The sequence below is a fragment of the Glandiceps talaboti genome, chromosome 6 (genome assembly GCF_964340395.1).
Source record: "Glandiceps talaboti chromosome 6, keGlaTala1.1, whole genome shotgun sequence".
In the NCBI taxonomy this organism is placed as follows: domain Eukaryota; kingdom Metazoa; phylum Hemichordata; class Enteropneusta; family Spengelidae; genus Glandiceps; species Glandiceps talaboti.
The window spans coordinates 23,742,710-23,762,687 of NC_135554.1; the positions used below are offsets into that span (position 1 = coordinate 23,742,710).

A 19,978-nucleotide genomic window follows, 5' to 3' on the forward strand; every position below is an offset into this window, starting at 1 on the left:
GAGTGTCTGGTAAACTTGCAGTCATTTCTATACCAATCAATCAATTAATCAATCAAATTTCTATAGTACCAATTTCCAGAGCAATGTTCTGTTCAGTAGCGCTGAATGGCTAATGTGTCATAATTTTGGTAGGGGACTCCAGTAAATTACTTTTGGTAACTTTGCCCACTTAACAGCCCTGAGCAAAAATATTATCTGAAAATGTTAATAGATTCAAATCTTTATCAATTTGCTGATGTCTATTCTAACTTTAAGATTGTTGCATAACCTATCTTTTAATCTTTTCTACCCACAGAGCCTGAAAGACGCTCTTATAAAAGACACTTGACGACCACTTCCACTACCAATCCTGTATCCTCATCTAGCATAGAAAGATGTGATTGCTGTCCCTATGGGTATCACATAGACCTCGACTTTATTGAATTCTGTGATGATATCAAAAGTGGAGCTAACTTAGCTAAACTTAGAAGTTTCCGAAGATCTCGCACAAGAACACGTCGTACTCAGAGTCCATCGCCTAATGCGAAATCATCAATCCCGCCAGCTGTACCAGTTCGGTCTTCATCATTACCCGGTATTGGTAGATCCAGACTGTATTCATCAGACTCGGAATCTGATATTTATCCGGGAACTGATGATGAAACATTCGCTCTTGCCTACAGTCATTTTGCAAATCAATTGCAGAAGTTTAATCATCAGAGGTACGATGATGACGTGAGACCTGGCCGGCGAGATTACAATTACCAACAGGATTTGGATTTGTCATCAGATACCCAAAGCCTGCCGGCATTTCCATTTGATGATGGGCTGAGTGACGTCGATTCCGAAAGCAGATTTTCAGTGGATAATTTTCTACACAATCGTAAACAAAGCCTGCCAAATGTGCCATTGTCATCGCTACCAGCCCTCTTTGGTTCAACATCATCCACCGCTGCAGCTTCTTCAACAACTACTGTATCTCCTCTCAGTCTCTCTCTCAGCCACACTCAGAGTGGTTCAACCAGCTCCCTATCGTCAAGCAGTTCAAGCCAGTTTTCACCAATCCACTCATTGTACGCAAGCAATGGTATCACTTCGCAGCAGATCGCTTCCAACCTTGGATCCTTTCTACGCCCCTCACGACATGCTTCATCTTCTGACAGTCCGACTCAGTCACGATCGTCGACACCTTCCTCCCACCTCAGCCAATCTGGTCTGTCTCACATCCGAGATCAGATGGCGCTCAGTTTGCACAGAATGAAAGAACTCGAGGAGCAGGTCAAGGCAATACCAGTACTTCAAGTCAAAATCAATGTACTTAAAGAAGAGAAGCGACTTCTCACTATGCAGCTTAAAGCCCGCAAAAACAAACAATGTTCAGTTGGTGTTGGAGATAGTGATATAAACAGTACACATGGAGACCTCAAAAGTAACGGTGCTTTCATGTTTGAGAAATCAAAATTTGTCAATGCCACAAGTCCAGTATACAAAGGTGCTACGAGTCAACCTGAATATAAAACTACATCAACCCAAGCAGACATTATCGTATCCGATCGAAAAAAAGACAGCAGAACCATTGGTGCACAGGCAAATACAAACAGTCAGGTTCATGAGAATGAATTAATCCACAGACATTACCAATCGTCACTAACAACAGAACGTATTATGCTAAGTAACAGCCCTTCTCCAACAAGGGATTTGAAGTTTCTCAATAGAAGACAGTTTAACTCTCCTGGCTCTGCTAAAGAAGTGGGTGGTGACCAAGGCGTTGGATTTGCAAACGTTAATAGCGTAGAATGTGAGAAGTGCAAGACAAAAGAGTCCAGAACAATAGGAGTTGGCGAGGCAAGTGTTAGGGAGAAACCACCAATCAAGAAAAGAATGGTCTCCATCGGTGTTGGTTCAGCTACTTTAGAAGAGAAACCTCAAATAGCAGTGGGAACCAATACTAAACCTAAAGTGTGGAGAGATAAAGCCGTAGATATGAGCTTAACTATGGTGACACAGTCCACAAACACACCTCCACCAGTTCGTAAGAGCAAAGCTGTGCTCACAGACAAGACTGAAATGAGAGATGCATGTCTTAATACAGACATGGTTAGTTCTGATATGATAAAGAAACCAACGGTAGAGATCGGTATTAACACAGATGTTGTAAAAACTGTCAACACAGAGGCCAGCGTAAAAAAGACAATTGATATCAGACAGATAAGGAGGCCTCCGCGACCTGTTAGACACATAGGAATTAATACTATGGATACTGAAGAATCAACAACTGTTATTGAGAAAAAGTTTAGAGACTTTGGGAGCGGAGCAGGACTGGTGGTTGAAATGATTGATTCAGGCAATAGTCCAGAACCTGTTCTAACAAGTGCAAAGTCCATGAACACTGTCCCACTTGTTCAGAAATCTATAGCTACAGCTACAGTTCAAAACCTTAGGGATGTGAGTTGCAACACTGTTCACAAGGCAGTTAGAGATAAGCAGGTTTCCGCTTCTCTGAGCAAACCCTCGGCTGACAAGGGTGTGGAAACTGGGTGGGTCAGAATGAGTATCGGTACCAACACTCCACATACGACTACTCAGGACACTGGATGCAACCATGATTCAGATACAACGGATGCTGCTATGATGACCGACAATCTGGGAAGTCATGTGTCAACAAATACGGTTGTCAAGGAGACCAGCGAGCAGGGAAACAACACTGTTACCAAGGAATACATGGACGTTGCTACGGGAGAGGACAATGTGTGCCTTAGTCCAGTGGAAGAATCAAACGAAGTTGAAAAGGTTATTATAGAGCCTGATATTGTAGCTGTGGATGCTGGCCTTGTTCAGCAAACTCCTGATAGTGTCTTACCTAGAAAAGAGTTTTGTGATGTAGCAGTTGGGGAAGGAAAGATCTGCGATATTGTGTGTGATACATGTCATAATAAGAAATTAAAAACAGTTGCCGTAGGCGTATGCAGCGTCAAGGACACTATATGTGATAGGTGTACTAACATGAAGAGTCGGACAATTGGAGTTGGAAACTGTACCCTCACTGACACTTTGTGTCCATCATGCAAAGGGGGAGGAGTGGTAATACCCAAACCAAGTAAGACAGTGGGAAGTGGATCTTGTAGTGTTCATGATATACTATGCTACAAGTGTGCTATGATGGACTGTGCTAACAAGGCTGTAGGTGACAGGAAAATAACGGATCCTATGTGTAACATGTGTGATAAAATTCCGAGGCGGCATATTGGTGTTGGTATAGGTACTGTCAATGATATTCTTTGCGATAAATGTCAGATGTTCAATTTTGTAACTCAAGCTGTCGGGGACTGTACTGTTGATGATCGCTTCTGTGACCGTTGTGACAATCTTGTTACAGTTGATGCTGCTGTAGACTCTGCTGTTTGCATCAATCAATACCAGACAGTTGCTACAGGTGACAATGATGTTCGTCGTTTTGACACATCAACAGGCACTGATGCTGTTACCATGACTTCTGTTGCTATGGAAACAGAAAGGTTAGCAGTCACAGACATGGGAATCGGCGATAGTGATGTCAATACCAAGACTGCTTCCGTAGCAACTGAGCTGGACACAAGGACTATTGCCATGGAAACTGACCAAGTTGCCATGGCTACCACTGCCACTGGAACAGAGACTATTTCACTCAGGACTGTTGGCTCAGGCACAGCACCAATCATACATATTAGCTCAGGGGTAGGTGATAGTGATGTACATACAATTGATGTAGGGGTAGGCTGTGAGAAATCACAAACCAATTCAATAGGTACTGCCACAGACAAAGTGACTCTTACTGATACATCCACAGATGCACACACAGTTCCTGTCACAAATACAGCTATGGAAACAGATAGAATTAAAACAATGGATGCAGGAGTCGGTGGGAATGCCGTGCAATCGGCTACAGCAGGTACTGCAACTAATATTATCACCACTGTCAGTATTGGAGTGGGAAGGAAACCAGTTGATTTGATTTCAGCCGGAACTGTTACAGACAGAATAGCTACCACACACATTGGTATTGGAGGTGGACCAGTACATACTGCATCAACAGGAACTGTGACTGACAGTAAACAAACCAGTACTGTGGGTGTCGGCAGTGATGAAATTAGAACAAAGACAGTAGCCACTAGTGCCAGCGTACCAACTAAAACAATGTCTGTGGAGACGAACAGTATAGTGCACAGTTCAGTTGGAGTTGGGAGTCAAGACATAACCACTAAATCAGTGTATGTGGAAACTGACAAAATAACAGCAACGTCAGTCAGTGTAAACCATACCGTGCCAACACAACATGCATCTATTAATATAGTAAGACCACCAGTACAGATAACTGCAAGTAGGGAACCAGTCACTAATACCACTATGATCACATCAAGGAGTCTTAACAACCAACCAGTTTCAGAAGACCAAGTAACAGCGACAGCTCAGGTGACTGAAAATAACCACCATCAGAACAACCATAAAGATATTGCAAGGACCTCAGGGAATGGCACTACTAAGCTTACCACCTTTGAAATGATAAGGACAGAAAGAAGTGAAAAGAGAGAGACAAGTTATGAACCTATCAGTGGTGACAACTTCCCAAATAAGAACAATGATGTGATTGATGGTGGTTTTGCAAATAGACATGCTGTTATGTCAGGTGAGTTGAAATTAACATGAAATGCACCTTGCAGATAGTAAACAGTTTAAACTCATGCTGTTACTTTGTTTAAGAAAACTCCAACCGATTCTCAGTTAAAATCATGAAGAAAAATTTTTTTTTTTTCAGTTTAAATCATGAAGAAAAAAAAATCAGAGGTCAACATGCAAATGTTCAAAATGTTATCAAAATTAAGTCATCTAGAATCCAATATGGCCGTAGAATCCAATATGGCAGCAGAATCCAATATGGCCACCGACTACAGTGTTAACTCTATGGGAATATAAAAGATTGCCTATTTCCTGGAAAACAAAAAGGGATACCTAAAAATGTCTTTTATTATTTCAAAAGGACAAGAAACAAGCTTCCATATATGGAAAAGTTTGGAGAGACTTTAAACAACTTTGATTTTCAGAGAAATTGGTTCCTGAGGGGCATTGCTACCTTTAAAGTGGATAAGATCCACTGAAGTATGTTTGGTACCATAACATGCAATATGTCATAAAGATTTATATCCATGTACAATTCAAAGAAGCTATTAAAATGTACAACACACAGGAAGTATCTGAATTACAATTTTGTCTGTGAATGAAATGATCTTACAACAGAATGAGATCATTTGTGGTATGTTTGTATTAGTCACAGTGTAAAGGCCCATGTTAATGTTAGACTGGTGAGGGAAAAAGCTATAGACAAATTTGGTCCTGAATAAAAGAATGATCGTATGTAATCTTTATGTTATGGCTATACTTATAGATAACACTAATGTGAGAACCTGGGATTGAATCAAGGACTTTGAAAGGCACAGAGACTTGGCAATGAATTAACGTACTGGTTTGACTATATGTTCTGGCAAATGATAATTTCAAGCCAATTCTCTAGGCTAATGGCCATATTGAATTAGGGTTTAAAATTTGGGTGAGAAAAGATACATGTAGTTGCTTGACAGAGCTTTAGAAGAAAGTTAGTCCTGAACAAAACACATATCCTATGTAAACCTTGTTTATCTAATTGCATCGCTCAAAATTAACAGTAGTCCCGTGTCCACAGACTACTAATTCTTGTCATGGGGCTACCATAATTTGCAGCTGGTAGCCCACTCAGGCTACCGCTGATTATGTGATGATTTAAAGGAATGGAAGATTTATCGACATATTTTACCTTAATATCACACATATTTCCAATAGGGGAACTCTGTGTTCAGTTCAGGAATATAGGACTATTGGTCACCATCCTTGGGCTACCACTTTCTGAAATTGGTAGCCCACTAGGATGAAATTGGTAGCCCACTAGGACTACCAAAGAAAACAGTTAATTTTAAGCCATGTAATTGTCAGTGTTTAATCCTAATGTGAAATGGAGCTCAGTCCTGTAACCTCACTATCAGTAAGAATTGTTAAGACTACATTGTTCATGGCTAAAGCTCATTGATGACTGTCGTGGGCTTGATGATGATATTGATTATTTCTAACTATAAAATATTTTGATTTTGTAGGTTCCATTCCCACACAGTCAGATTCAGTGTTGAGATCCTCCATCAAGACCAGGCTAGGAAATAAGAACGTGAATAAAAAAGAGATAACATTTGTTGGTGTTAACGGCAACCTAGGGTAGGTAACATCTGTAGACATGAATTGATAATGATATTAATATCTATCTGTTCAAAGCTTTGAATTTTCAAATGTATTTTATCAGAATATTTGCATTCACATGATTTTGTGTATATAGAATGTGTGTGTTCATTTGCCAAAGGTGTATGCAAAAAATGATATTTTGATGAAACTGCAATGCAAATACCAATAGTATGAACACACACCACTGCAGGTAATAACTGATACATAGTCCATAATAGCCATAGAATAATGAATATTATAACACATCATTTTCAGTGATTGACTTAGATCATGTCACATGGTATGGACTAGTGACCCCTCATGACCTCACTTTGCATAGAGTGGGCACTGTTTGTTTTCTATTTTCCCTAGGGCACTATTCATGTAGCATGGTAGTCCTTTCGGTGATTTGGAAAGAATGTGTGCCAGAAAATGTGATGTGTTATAAATGAATCACGTATTGCATGGCCTTATTCAGGCACTAGTTGACCTCATATTACCCTTCATTCTGTTATGGAACAACTATTTACCTTAGCAGAAACTAAAGGAAATGACTAGAATGACATCATTTGCAGAAAAGATGTGTGCTGATTTCATGAATATTGTTCCATTTATTTTACTATGACAGTGATGTTGAGTCAAGCAGCAGTAGTTCTAGCAGTAGTTCAAGTGAATCTGATTCCGATGACAGTTCTGACAGTGACACATCAGAGGAAGGGTCCTATGATGGTAGACTAGGTAAAGTTGTTAAAGTGTGTGAAACAGAAGGCAAAGTGGCATCAGTATCTGAATTGGCTGCACATGGCAAAGATGATCCCAAAGCTAACAACACAACAGCTAAAGATATCAAGAAGATACCTGAAATTGTACAGATTGAAGAAAGGTGGGTAATTGTACTCACATTACATTACATACATACATACATATGTATGTACGTACATACATACATACATACATACATACATACATACATACATACATACATACATACATACATACATACATACATACATACATACATACATACATACATAGTATATCTGTATAATACAAGCTAAACACCTTTGGATATCATAGCTGGGGATATACACATACAGAGAAACGTCAATGTTATGCCAAGAGGATGTTTTTAACTTAACTTCTGGTTTACCAAGGAGACTATCATTCACATTGCACTCAAGGCAAATTACTCAGTTTATGTATGCTATTCTTTCAATGTAGTTTTGAACTTAGTGACGAGATGTCCAAGGCCCTAGCAGTGTTGGAGAAACACATGGAAAAACCTGGTGACTCTGACACCAGAGACTTAGCAGTGTGTATGAGTACCATTGCTCAGGAGTGGTTCCGTGTTTCCAGTCAGAAAGAAGCCAATGAATCTATGGTTAAAGATTATGTGAGAGCAATACACGATATGTCTAAAGGAATATTAGAAAAGGTTGTCAACCTAGCAGATGGCAATGTGAGTACAAGTATTAAACTATTGTCATTTTAGTGCAGGGGATGTATCTTTACACTAACACACACAGACTTATCACCACCACACATCCCCACCCCACCCCACCCCAGATGGTAATGTGAATACAAGTATTAAACTATTATCATTTCATGCAAGGGATGTATCTTTACACTAACACACACAGACTTATCACCACCACACATCCCCACCCCACCCCACCCCACCCCAGATGGTAATGTGAATACAAGTATCAAACTACCGTGATGTAGTGCAAGGGATACATTTTCACCCCCACCCCCCATTATTGCACTTTGGCAGATTCTAGGTGAACAGTATTATATTGCAATCAATGAAGAAGGGTTCACAACTATCAAGTGTATCAGAGAAGCTTTATATAAAGTATAAAAACATATAGACAGAGAAAGGTGTTACACGTACCGAGAATCCCTTCTTGTTTTCATAATCCTTCTGACATCTGACTTCCATAGAGTATATTCTAATGTGATCTTCATACTATTTGATCACGTACAGGGTACATAGCCCTGCATTACTGTGTGTCTCATGGCAACTTTAACATCTTAGTTTTGATCATTTTACAGGGTAACACAGCTCTACATTACTGTGTGTCTCATGGCAACTTTAGCATCGTAGATCTATTGCTGGCAACTGGAGTGTGTGATCCTAACAAACAAAACAAGGCAGGCTATACACCCATCATGCTGGCATCACTGGCAGTGCTGAAAAGTGAACAACAGAAAACTGTCATTCAGAAACTATTCACCGTAGGAAATGTCAATATTAGAGCCACACAGGTAAGTCTGATTTTGTCGTTGTTACTATGTTCACACAAATAAACATACTACTAGTACTATATAATTATAAGTTGTTATTCCTAATATTTTTCTTCAGCGAAGGAAATACGAGTGACCTAAGGGGCCTTGTCAATGCAAGTCACTTTAGGATTATCTTCCACAGACCTCAATCCTATCAGGTCCTCAATATTGCATGGCTGAAGAGTTTCAATTTGGTGTTTCTTGGCAATCACATAATATTTATGTGATATGACATAGAATGACTCCTCAGAACCAGAAGTTTATGAAAAAATACCTTTATTTCCTGAAGTGGCGTTTCCCTTCAAATCTTGAGTCTTTACTACTCTACTACTACTTCTATAGAATTTTAACTTTGTGTAGCATAGTATGTAGACTGGACTGTATTATGTTAAATCTATCTATCTATCTGTGTGTGTGTGTGTGTGTGTGTGTGTGTGTGTGTGTGTGTGTGTGTGTGTGTGTGTGTGTGTGTGTGTGTGTGTGTGTGTAAACATTGTAGAAACTGTACTTGTTTGGTGATTTCATTACATTGTGTGTTTGTTTCACTAGGCTGGTCAGACAGCATTGATGTTAGCAGTAAGTCATGGTAGACAAGACATGGTGAAGTTGTTAATGGAAGCCAAAGCTGATGTTAACATGCAGGACGAGGTTAGTATTTATAATATTCAGGCACAAAACAGTGAAGTCTATCAGAAAAAAGGACATTTACAGCTAAGATGTTAACACTTTGAGACAAAATGATGATAGTGGATTAGTGGTTGTTGGTGCTTTCGGTAATCAGTCACTCATTTACTAAACACAGCGTAATCATAAATGAATGAGTGTACATCACAACAACAAATCTGTCAGTACACATCATGGTTCTGCTTTAATATTTATTGCCAATATTTGTTTTTAAATTTTCCAACTTGCTGTAATTGGAATTTCCTATCATATGAATATTTCATACCACTAATCTTTCAGTTTCACTTCTTCATTTTTGTAATAAATTATTTCAAGAATAGTTCCTCTGAATCACTTACCTATGAATGTTATATTCATGGGACCAAGAATATTAGATTGTAAGAAATGTCATATCACTCGGCCCTCTATGGTCTTGCTCCTAAAAAGGGGTTGGCCTATATGTGAGGGCGCCCCCAACGTGTCATACCAGAATAGATTTGTAAAACATTGATTGCTGCTCCTTCTTTCAAGATATAAGTTGAAATTGTGATGAAACTGGGTTCATGATATAACGTCATGTCTTAGATATTTTGTATGAAACTTAGATATTTTGATTACATGTATTAAAGTCAAATTAGGGAACTTGTAGAGATTGATTCATTATTTGTTCTGCATTACAGGATGGATCCACAGCCTTAATGTGTGCCAGTGAACATGGACATTTAGAGATAGTCAAACTTCTCTTATCTCAGCCTGACTGCAATCCAAATCTCTTTGATAATGTAAGTTGGCTTATGTCATTTATATGTTATAATGATATGCCAGGACCCCATAACATGAGTGTACTTTCACAAGCATAGCAAGTGAAATTGCAGGCAAAAACACCGTAAGCACCATTGATTTCAAATACCAAAGTACCACACTGGTACTCCAGTAGCATGGGGTTCTGTTATTATTCAAATATGGTTATTCAAAGAAAAACAAGAAATTTCTTTTAAAAATCATACTGTGCGATCATGTGATTCTGTGGACCACAATGATTGTACACTCATTTGCATCTCATTAGCATACAGGTATGCAAGAATGCTTTTGGTATTACACTGCAGTGCAAATACTGATACAAGTAACTTGATAACGCAGATAATTTGTTAATCTATCGAAAACAAAAATTAAAAAGATTTCTATTTTCCTATGTTGACAGGATGGCAGCAGTGCCTTAGCTATCGCCATGGAAGCGGGTCATCGTGACATTGGAGTCTTACTCTATGCACAGATGAACTTTAGTAAGAACTCGTCACCTGTAAGTACTATTTGTTATTCATCTCTTTTTTCTCAATATTCATACCACAAGTAAATTATCATTGTGTGATATCATAACTAACCAGTCAGAGTCTTTGATTTGACACTTCTGACTTTTCATGTTACTGAATTAGAATAGTAAATTTTCTTGTGTCAGGACTCTTTGCATGAGACATCACTTGTGTTGTTACATTTAGTCTTGTCTTGTCTTCACTACATTCTGAATAACATTTTCATTGTGAAATAATTGAATGACATGTTAACCTCCATAATTGTGATCATGAGTGCTTTTATAGAACAAAGACTAAATGCCATCAATGACAGAGAATGATTTTACTGGTAAACCCAGGGTACAGTCAGCCTCAGGTGACAACCATCCCCCTGAGTACCGTGTGCAAACTCCCCACTCATATATAGAATACATGGCGTTGTATGGGGAGACATGTGATGTGTCGTGAAACCAGCAACAGGTCTATACAGTTTGTCATGTTACTGTATCTTACATATATCTCGTGTATTCACCATAATGGTAAACAGATGCTAATGTGTTTTTTGTCTTTCCATTTTTTCAGGGTATGTCTAGAGCAAGGATTAAAGGTTCACCAAGGTAGGTAGCATCTAGCTATGTTACTAAAGTTTGACACAGTATGACCTCAAAGTTTGTCAATATAATTAACATTATTTACAAAATATAGACATCACAACGTGTCAGGTATCATGGTCTTTCAGTTCTTCAAAAGATGACAAGGTGTACCTAGTCTGTTGTATTTGCATACATTTATGTATTATTTCCCTATATTTGTCTTTGTTCAGCCAAGCTAAATATGAGTGGCCTAAGGGGCCTTGTCATTACTTGTCTTTTGACTAGCAGTGACACACCCCTTAGGTCTACAAGTATTTTGTAATATCTAAAATATAGCCAAACTTGGTTATGGTTATAGGATGTATGGCATAGGGAAGTTAAGGTTTTATATTTTTATAAGTACAGAAGTGGACTTTGTGTCTCAGAATTTTTGCCTGTGTCGGTGAACCCAGTCTGTCATCGCATGATGTTTGCAAAATGAGTAGAGGTTTTATAGAAATATGTATGTGGGGGTAGTTGAAAGACTAACAGATACTAGTATTTTTATCGGCATGTTGTCTGTGCAAGGTAGACAAACTCATAGTGTATTTCATTCTGTGCATGCATTTAGTTAGACAACTACCTTCCTCTTACACTTCAAAATAATATATTTCGTAGAAACCAAATTTCTGCTTTATCCAATTTCTGATAAGCTAGCTTAGTTTGCTCTTAATGTTTTCTTTTCCTTGTATATGTGGTAGTGTATAGTCATCTCAAAATACTATTGGCTAGACAAGTTTCAGTATGTTGTCATGCCAAGTATTTGTACAAAATGTAGTTAGTTTTTGTGTTTTGTTTGTTTTTTGCTTTCGATGCATGGATAGCTTTTATCTTACATTTTTTGAGAGGAAAAAAAGCATGAGAGAAAAAAATACTAATTTGCTTATTTATTTTAAATTGTTTATTCTTTTGCCTAAATAAGTGAGGAAGGTATGTTCAAGTTCAATTTTTGTTTAGGTTTGCTAAAATGCCATGTGTTCCGTATATGTATGTATACCCATGTTTTGTTGTAAAGTGGTAGTGTTCTGTTATCACGCACTGTTAATATAGGTATTATGCAGTGGGTTTTTTCTGAGATAAGACCTGGTTATTAGAGTTGAGAGGTTTTCATACTTCTTGGTGAAGTTTGTGTTTTATAGGGTGAAATCCACATTGCCTAGATGATAGTGGAACTGTTTATTGTTTTATTTATTTATTTTATTTATTTATTCGTCACACACACACACACACACACACACACACACACACGGAATACACTTACATCACGAGAAAAGAAAGAAAGAAATTCATACATCACCAAAAATAAAAGAAAATGGAAGAAAAGACGCAAGTTAAGATTTGAAATCTGTGTGAGTGGGGCTGGCAAATAGCAAAAACAGAGCTAATCAGTGGCCAATCCTCAACTGGCAATGCATGGCATAACATACACATATACATGTATGTAATTCATAAGTCATCAAGCTACTAAACACACCATTTTGTTGTTTTAGAAGTATCCTCTTACATTAAACTAGTGCTCCCTCATTTTATACTTTACAACCCAGTGTAAGGTATCTTATACCAGAGAGAATGCCAAATATATGTACTTTTCAACTAACAGCATCATTGGCTGTTCCCACATCTATCCCCACCCCCACTGACAATCCATGTGTCAGATGTCCTATTAATATTATAGCTGTCTGGAAGATTGTTCTAACTTTTCCTCCTCCCTCTGTAGCCCAACTAGAAGAATTCCTGGAAGCCTTCCTGCAGCAGGACGAATGAGTCCCTCCCTTGGAAGGAAAACTCCTCCACCTCGCAACAGCCCCCTGCCGAGCCCATCAAATATCCCAACTTCTAGCACACCGAGGCGGAACTCAACGGGAAGTACAGGGCACAGCTATACATACATCAAAGAAAGACAAGAAAAGCAACAACAGCAGCAACCAAAACGTACTGCAACCACCCCTACAATGGCTCGGAGAGCCGTCGCACAGAGACCTGCAAGACCAGGTTCAGCTGGCAGCCATACCAACCGAACTGTGAGAAGCACTAACTTAAAAGGGAAATGAAATAAACATTGAAAATGTACAGTATCCCATATAAATAACTCTCACTACAAACTACCTCATGGTGTTTTTTATTTGGTGTTACATGGACTTGAATGAAACAGTAGACATTGAACATTATGTAGACAAACCAATATATAGTGCCATTGAGATTTTTGACAGCTACTTGCTTGATTTTTACCAGGGGGGAAAACTTGGAATTTTTTTTTTGTAAAAGGAAAGTGTTATTTTAATTTAATTTACACACATGTCTGACAATAAGTCCACTAATAAGTCTCAAAGTCGTTTGCCAAAATATAAACTGTTGGTGCCTTACAAAATATCTTCAGTATTCTCCTCCTCATCTTTATCAACTTAGGGGGTCTCAAGGGAATATTAATACTCCTGGGGATGATTTTGACATGGGTGTTTCCCCTAATCAGAAAGTTTTCCACTGTCACTAATAAACACACTTTTTGTTGTGGTTTTTAACTTTTTAAGAGTAAAATGAATGTTTTTATATTTCAAAACTGTCATGTCAACTCTGGAGAATGGATTCTGCCATTTCTATTTTGTTAAACAATAAGGATGCCTTGCCAAAAATAATGCACAAATACTGTGTTACACTGAAACGTAGACATGTTGTCGCTGTACAAGATACCACTGTGAAGGTGGTGGTTTTGTTAGTATGTCGTTATGGCCAATATCAACAAATTATTCACATATATTTTAAGTATTAAATGAGAATATTTGTATAGATTTTTAACAACTCACTTAATGTGTGTGTGTGTGTGTGTGTGTGTCTGCATGTGTATGTATTATATACATGTGTGTTTGTGTGTGTGTGTCTGCATGTGTATGTGTGTATGTATGTGTGTGTGTTCATGTTGTGTTTGTATTTGTATATGTACATGTACGTGTGTGTGTCTGCATGTGTGTGTGTGTGTGTGTGTCATGCGTACCCTGTATCCCAATTTATCATCGTTATTATTTCAACAGTAGTGCAATTGTGATGTAGTAATTTTTATATCCCCCATTTCAATGGTACTTTTTAACACTGCATAATTGATTACTATCTATATAGTCCAAGTATTTTAAAAATATGATTTCAAACCCCATGTAAACTAAACTGCGGTGTTATTTAGTTACAGCTGTACAAAAAAGTATGAAACTTACCAAAAATATGTCTAATGTCGAATCCTATACATTGGATTTAAAAAGTAGTTTTTAGTGCTTTCTTAGTGCCAGTGAGACACCTTTCATTTTTAACAACAGTTGTTGTGGAGACGAATAGTGTTGTATGGACTTCATTTTATCAATTTCTAGACATCTATTTCCAGTCTCTGTATACCTTGCAAACTCTCTGAAACTGTAGTATAGTAATAACAAAAGAGATTTGTGCAAATTATTGGAAAAAGTGATGTGAAATGTTCTCTGTTCTTTTATTATTTCAACTGCCACGTGGATTTGAGGTGAAACTTAACTATGACGTCTTTAGAATTATTTACAACCCAGACATTTGTAACTACTAAAAAAAAAAGGCAAGGGGTGAAACTTGACATATAAGAAAGGGATAGATTGATAGATTGTGAAGTCACTCAGTTACCGTACATATTATTTATTGTAAGATTATGGTGTACACTTAATTTTGATAACAGGGAGGATGGTATCCATTTTATAAGAATATTGCTTTTATTAGTGACATAACTGCTATGTTTTAGTTAGATCAGTTGATCAGAAGAAACACAAACGTTTACTTTTGTCCAAATATTTCAGAATACCTCAGTAGTATAGTATCTGTTGCTGAAAAGGTGATATAAATTAAAACATGTCAGTTTCATTTTATCGTATTTATAGAAACGTTTGTATTACTGTATTATTTTTGTTGTTTTAGTCATGTATTTATTAAATCAAAACAGAATAATGGACTGGGGCCTTTGAAATTCATTCTAAACCCTTTTAAGTGGAAGATTTTAGTTGATATTATGCTAATGGTGACGATATTATTCAAACCTGCAGATTGGGAAGTCGGTGCCCGCAGTGTTTGCAACAATACTCATATTACATTTTATGTTGAAATTTCATGGGTCAGGTTTGTTAAACTTTTAAAACTGTTATTTTTGTTGATCTTATTTTTACCCAAATCTGTCAGTGAAGTGAGAACCATGTCAAGCAATATGTCAATTAACATATTCCCCAGTTACGAGACAATAAGGCCGGTTCATTTATGTGGACTTTTGTATTTTTAAGGGACGGAAGGTAATATGTATTTACTTTGAATTGCAGTATTCGTGTACAGAACTTTGTATAAAATGAATTTTCATTGGTGGTGAGTGGTCGTCTGATTTGTATCTTATCGTTTGCTGTCAAATATATTTGCATTTTACTCTAACCCTGACAGACTCCCTAGAATACTGTACATTTGACTTGTTCTTGTGGTGTAGTGCTCCCTAGCATAAAACTTTTTTCCTCTCTGTAGCATTTCATGTGCGTTTCTTTGGATTGTTGAAATAGCACAGTACTTTTGACAACTCTTGGGATATTTTTAACCACCATGCGTGTACAAAAAGTTTCTCTCGTATTGTTCTTTATCGTGAAATAGTTGTGTATGATCATCACCCTACAGGCCTTGTGTTAATCTTTGTGCCAAGTTTACATCTGATAAAGTACAAGGGACTATGCATATCAAAAGACTTGGAATTCTCAACAATTGGAAATCAGTCTCTAAACGATCCGATATCAAACTCTGTACAACAACTGTGTGGATTTCTAGCCTTTTTTCTCATTCTTAAAGATTTTCTGTGACAGTCTTTCTTATAGGGAGTCATTTGTAACACGACAACAAATTTATACAAAACACATTATTTTATGAAAATAAAACCATCATATTTATACACATAATACAGTTTATGATTTGTCTCTTTTGTATACACAAATACAGTCAATGAATTGCCAATGACACTGCAGCACAACTGATCATTGCATGCCACATGTCTGCCTTTTCAAAAACTTGCTGTATGATCTCAATGCTTTGTACTTCCATGATCTCAAGAAAATTCAAGAGATATATTGATACTGCAGTAATCGTAACTAATACAATAACAATATCAATGTTTAGGCAGGATCCCGAATGCAGTGTTTGAATGATAAACATCTTTGTTTGCACCAAGAGTCTCCCAAGCTCATCAATAAGATGCAACAGTAATGACGAGATGGTCGTCTGAGGGCGCTGTTACGATTGCGCGATACACAAATGTGCATATCCTGCTAGCTTGAGCTCGAGACATGACAAGATAGTGGCTAAGGTCAAATAAAAAAAGTGTATTTCCAATAACCCAACCGACCCTAACCCTAAACATTTTTTTTCATGCAAAAAGGTAAAATGGTAACCTAAACTAAGAATTCATTTCTTCAGTCTACAGGACAAAACCTTTGATGAGAGCTACTAGGACTCGATGATGAGGAATTGACTTATAAGTTACATTATTTATTTATTTATTTATTTATTCAAATTAGTTGTTGGGCATGAACATCATCAATCAACAGTCAGTCCAATTGCCAAAAGATATTACAAGCCTCTCTGTTAACAAGTGCGAAATTTAAAAGGATGAACATGATTTTGATCTTGAAAGTCATTTTGTTAGAATTAATTTATTCACTGATTGATGCATGTTCCTCTTTAATAAGTCTTTCAAGTTCAAAAATATACTTGTCCTCAACCTTGGCGTCATCTCTCAAAAAATCAGCAAGTTTAAACACATATTCGTCATTTCTTAGTCCTGTAGGTCCCACAGCTGTACTGATGACCTTTGCACTCTCCTCAACACTCTCTCCTCCACTGATATACAGGTGGAATTGTGGGTTGTTCAGGAAACACATTGCTTTCACAGGTTCCATTGATGTGTCTTGTGGATGAAATGTCACTGTACTGACAAGATAAGCATCCTTAAACGTTTTTAGTTCTCTGACTCCAACAAGGTAGCTTTTAACTTGGTCCTGTTTATCATCGGTTACCTCATAAGCTACACCCCACACACTCTCCTACATACGAAAGGAAAGATACAATGTAATTTGTAAAATCTCAAATGTTTATCATAACTTATAAAAAACCTTTCTGTTGAGGTAGAATATACCTTGGAGAAGATTTTCAACGAAAGTTCTTAAAATCTCTCCAAAGGTTTTCATATGGAAGCTTTCTTCTGAACCTTTTGAAATAATGTAAGAAAGTTGGGGTCCATCGTCTTGTCAAGAACCAGTCAATCTATTTTCCATACAGTTACATGTAACGCAGTGTTCAACAGCCATATTGGGTTCTAAACTGTATCATTTTGACCTCCACTTCAAACATTTGTACGGTGACCCATGATTATTTTTCTTGATTTTAACTGAGAAGAGGTTGGAATTTTCTTGAACAGAGTGACAGCAAAAGTCTAAATAGTTTATTTCCAAAGCACATTTCATGTTAGTAGATTTGACATTAATATTCAGCAAAATGCTGACTCATAATTATAATGTAGCTAGGGAGTTAAAGTAAAATTGATCCCCTAACATATACATAATGTATACCATTGACTTGCGACAGGGGGTCTACATACAAATTTGTATACATGTTTGATTACCTCCTTCTCTCCCTCACCTTTCAAGTTTCACCCTAACCAAAATTACCCTGCTTCTTGATTCTGCCTCTGATATGAAGTGTGCAACTGAACAATTTGCTGTGTCACAGGAATTCTTACCTACACTGCATGCAAATTTAAAATCATGTAAATTCATTTTTTTTTGTAATTTTGTAATTACTATATTACAATACTTTACTGAAACATTGCAAACTTACATCTGGGTCTTCAATGACTGTTGCCACTCTTCCAGGCTAGAATACAAAATATAATAACATTACACATCACAGAAAACAAGTTAAAACTATCAGTTTATAATGAAATTCAATAACTTCAGCGGGCAATAGTGCCGGGCATTAGTCTTTGCACGCGCGGGCAATATCACCGCGCACTGAGGCAATAGTCTATTTAAAGTAGGTCATGTGATTCGATTCTGACCAATGACAGCTTGTGTAAGAAGGTCAAGGTGTAATAAAACTATAGCTACTGGATATAGACTACACCATCCGATCTCTCCTATTTCATTTTCACATACATGTCAAGGCGCTAGTCTTGCTTGGTGAATATGTATGTATATGAGGATGTGAATTTTGAGATCTATTCTAGAGGGGATTTTGTGTAAAAACGTCAAAGCTACTTGGTAGATCTACATACAAAAATGAATACTTTTTAAATAAAAATAACAGCATACTGAGCATAGGATTCAGTTGTGCACAACGCCTTGACGCTATTTTCAATATATTTACCTTTTCTTGTGTACCTCTCACTTTAACAAAGCGATACCAAAATCTTCTTTTGTAGCCTTCGATGCAGCCGACAACTCTGGAATTATATTCAAAATCGGGTCTCCAAATTAAAGACCCAAACCCAAATATCCACAGAACCATTTCGGTGAGATGACGCTTGGTTTATACCTGGAGAAGTTCACATCCTACATGAAATTACGTTCTATGACCTGTAGTATATATATATCCAACTCGAGTCGATGTGCAGTTACATTTCGGGTCGCCGACTAGTGATGGCGCTATTCCTTATAGTTCAGAAATACTAGTATCCCGAGGAATATCATGTGATACGTCCATATATTAGTAATAGTCAGTATACGAATCGGAAGTCAGAACGCAGACGGTATGGTCACAGGGATGAGCGAGTATTGTGGTCTAGATTTTGTAAATAAAAAGGACGACACACTATTTTCTGATATTTTCTTTCTACAGTAGTGGCTGAATCTTGACTAAAAAAAGAATTACTTCACTAGAATCTTAATAAAACGATGATTTTTTTTCTATTTAGTCCTAATACATCCAGCTGTAATGTGTTGGGAATTTTGTTGTTGTTGTTGTTGTTGTTGTTTGTTTGTTTGTTTGTTTGTTTGTTGTGTTGTTTTGTGGGGGTATTTTTTACTCTTTAACATTCTTTTTCACACTTTTTTGAACACCTTTTTGATGACATAAAAATATTAGTTATATATAGCACGTTCTCACACTACTGAAAGTGCTTTACTGTTATTACTGTTGGTACATACCTATAATGGCACAACAGCTCTCTAGATACTCCATTGCAGCCTCTGTTAGGATTAAATCCTTCCCATAACAACCTTTGTCCTACCAGGTCCCCAATTATACAACTGGGTTGACTGAGGCATAATCATGGTTCAAATCTTGCCCAATGACTTTAGCCATTCAGAAAAAAAATTACAGCAGCGATCTTAATCAAAACTACCCCAAATGTTCATGATTTCAACAGACTGATTGACATGCAATGAACTACTCATACAGACCTGTGATGAACCACTCTCAGACCTGCAATGAACTATTCACACAGACCTGAAATGAACCACTCTCAGACCTGCAATGAACTACTCACACAGACCTGCAATGAACTACTCAAACAGACCTGCAATGAACTACTCACACAGACCTGCAATGAACTACTCAAACAGACCTGCAATAAACCACTCTCAGACCTGCAATGAACTACTCAAACAGACCTGCAATGAACTACTCAAACAGACCTGCAATGAACTATTCACACAGACCTGCAATGAACTATTCACACAGACCTGCAATGAACTACTCAATCAGACCTGCAATGAACTATTCACACAGACCTGCAATGAACTATTCACACAGACCTGCAATGAACTACTCAAACAGACCTGCAATGAACTACTCAAACAGACCTGCAATGAACTACTCAAACAGACC

General features: G+C 37.4%; 2 protein-coding genes across 3 annotated transcripts in view; one reads left to right on the forward strand and one right to left on the reverse strand.

Annotated features, from left to right (window-relative positions):
- Positions 1-13,993, forward strand: part of LOC144436210 (uncharacterized) — a 104,606-nt gene extending 90,613 nt beyond the window's left edge. For both annotated transcript variants that reach the window (XM_078124935.1, XM_078124934.1), the window contains 10 exons: positions 296-4,642; positions 6,138-6,252; positions 6,884-7,138; positions 7,477-7,714; positions 8,311-8,523; positions 9,094-9,192; positions 9,888-9,989; positions 10,409-10,507; positions 11,079-11,113; positions 12,846-13,993. In XM_078124935.1, the coding sequence (XP_077981061.1) occupies positions 296-4,642; positions 6,138-6,252; positions 6,884-7,138; positions 7,477-7,714; positions 8,311-8,523; positions 9,094-9,192; positions 9,888-9,989; positions 10,409-10,507; positions 11,079-11,113; positions 12,846-13,179 (5,837 nt within the window). In that variant the 3' untranslated portion in view covers positions 13,180-13,993. The remainder of the gene's footprint in view (positions 1-295; positions 4,643-6,137; positions 6,253-6,883; positions 7,139-7,476; positions 7,715-8,310; positions 8,524-9,093; positions 9,193-9,887; positions 9,990-10,408; positions 10,508-11,078; positions 11,114-12,845) is intronic.
- Positions 13,994-16,744: 2,751 nt separating this feature from the next.
- LOC144436750 (putative glutathione-specific gamma-glutamylcyclotransferase 2) lies at positions 16,745-18,722 on the reverse strand. Its single transcript, XM_078125608.1, has 3 exons — positions 18,518-18,722; positions 17,990-18,025; positions 16,745-17,196 (listed from the first exon to the last, which is right to left on the reverse strand). The coding sequence occupies exons 1-3, from the start codon at positions 18,656-18,658 to the stop codon at positions 16,807-16,809; spliced, it is 567 nt and encodes a 188-aa protein (XP_077981734.1). The 5' UTR covers positions 18,659-18,722; the 3' UTR covers positions 16,745-16,806.
- Between the last annotated feature and the right edge of the window lie 1,256 nt (positions 18,723-19,978).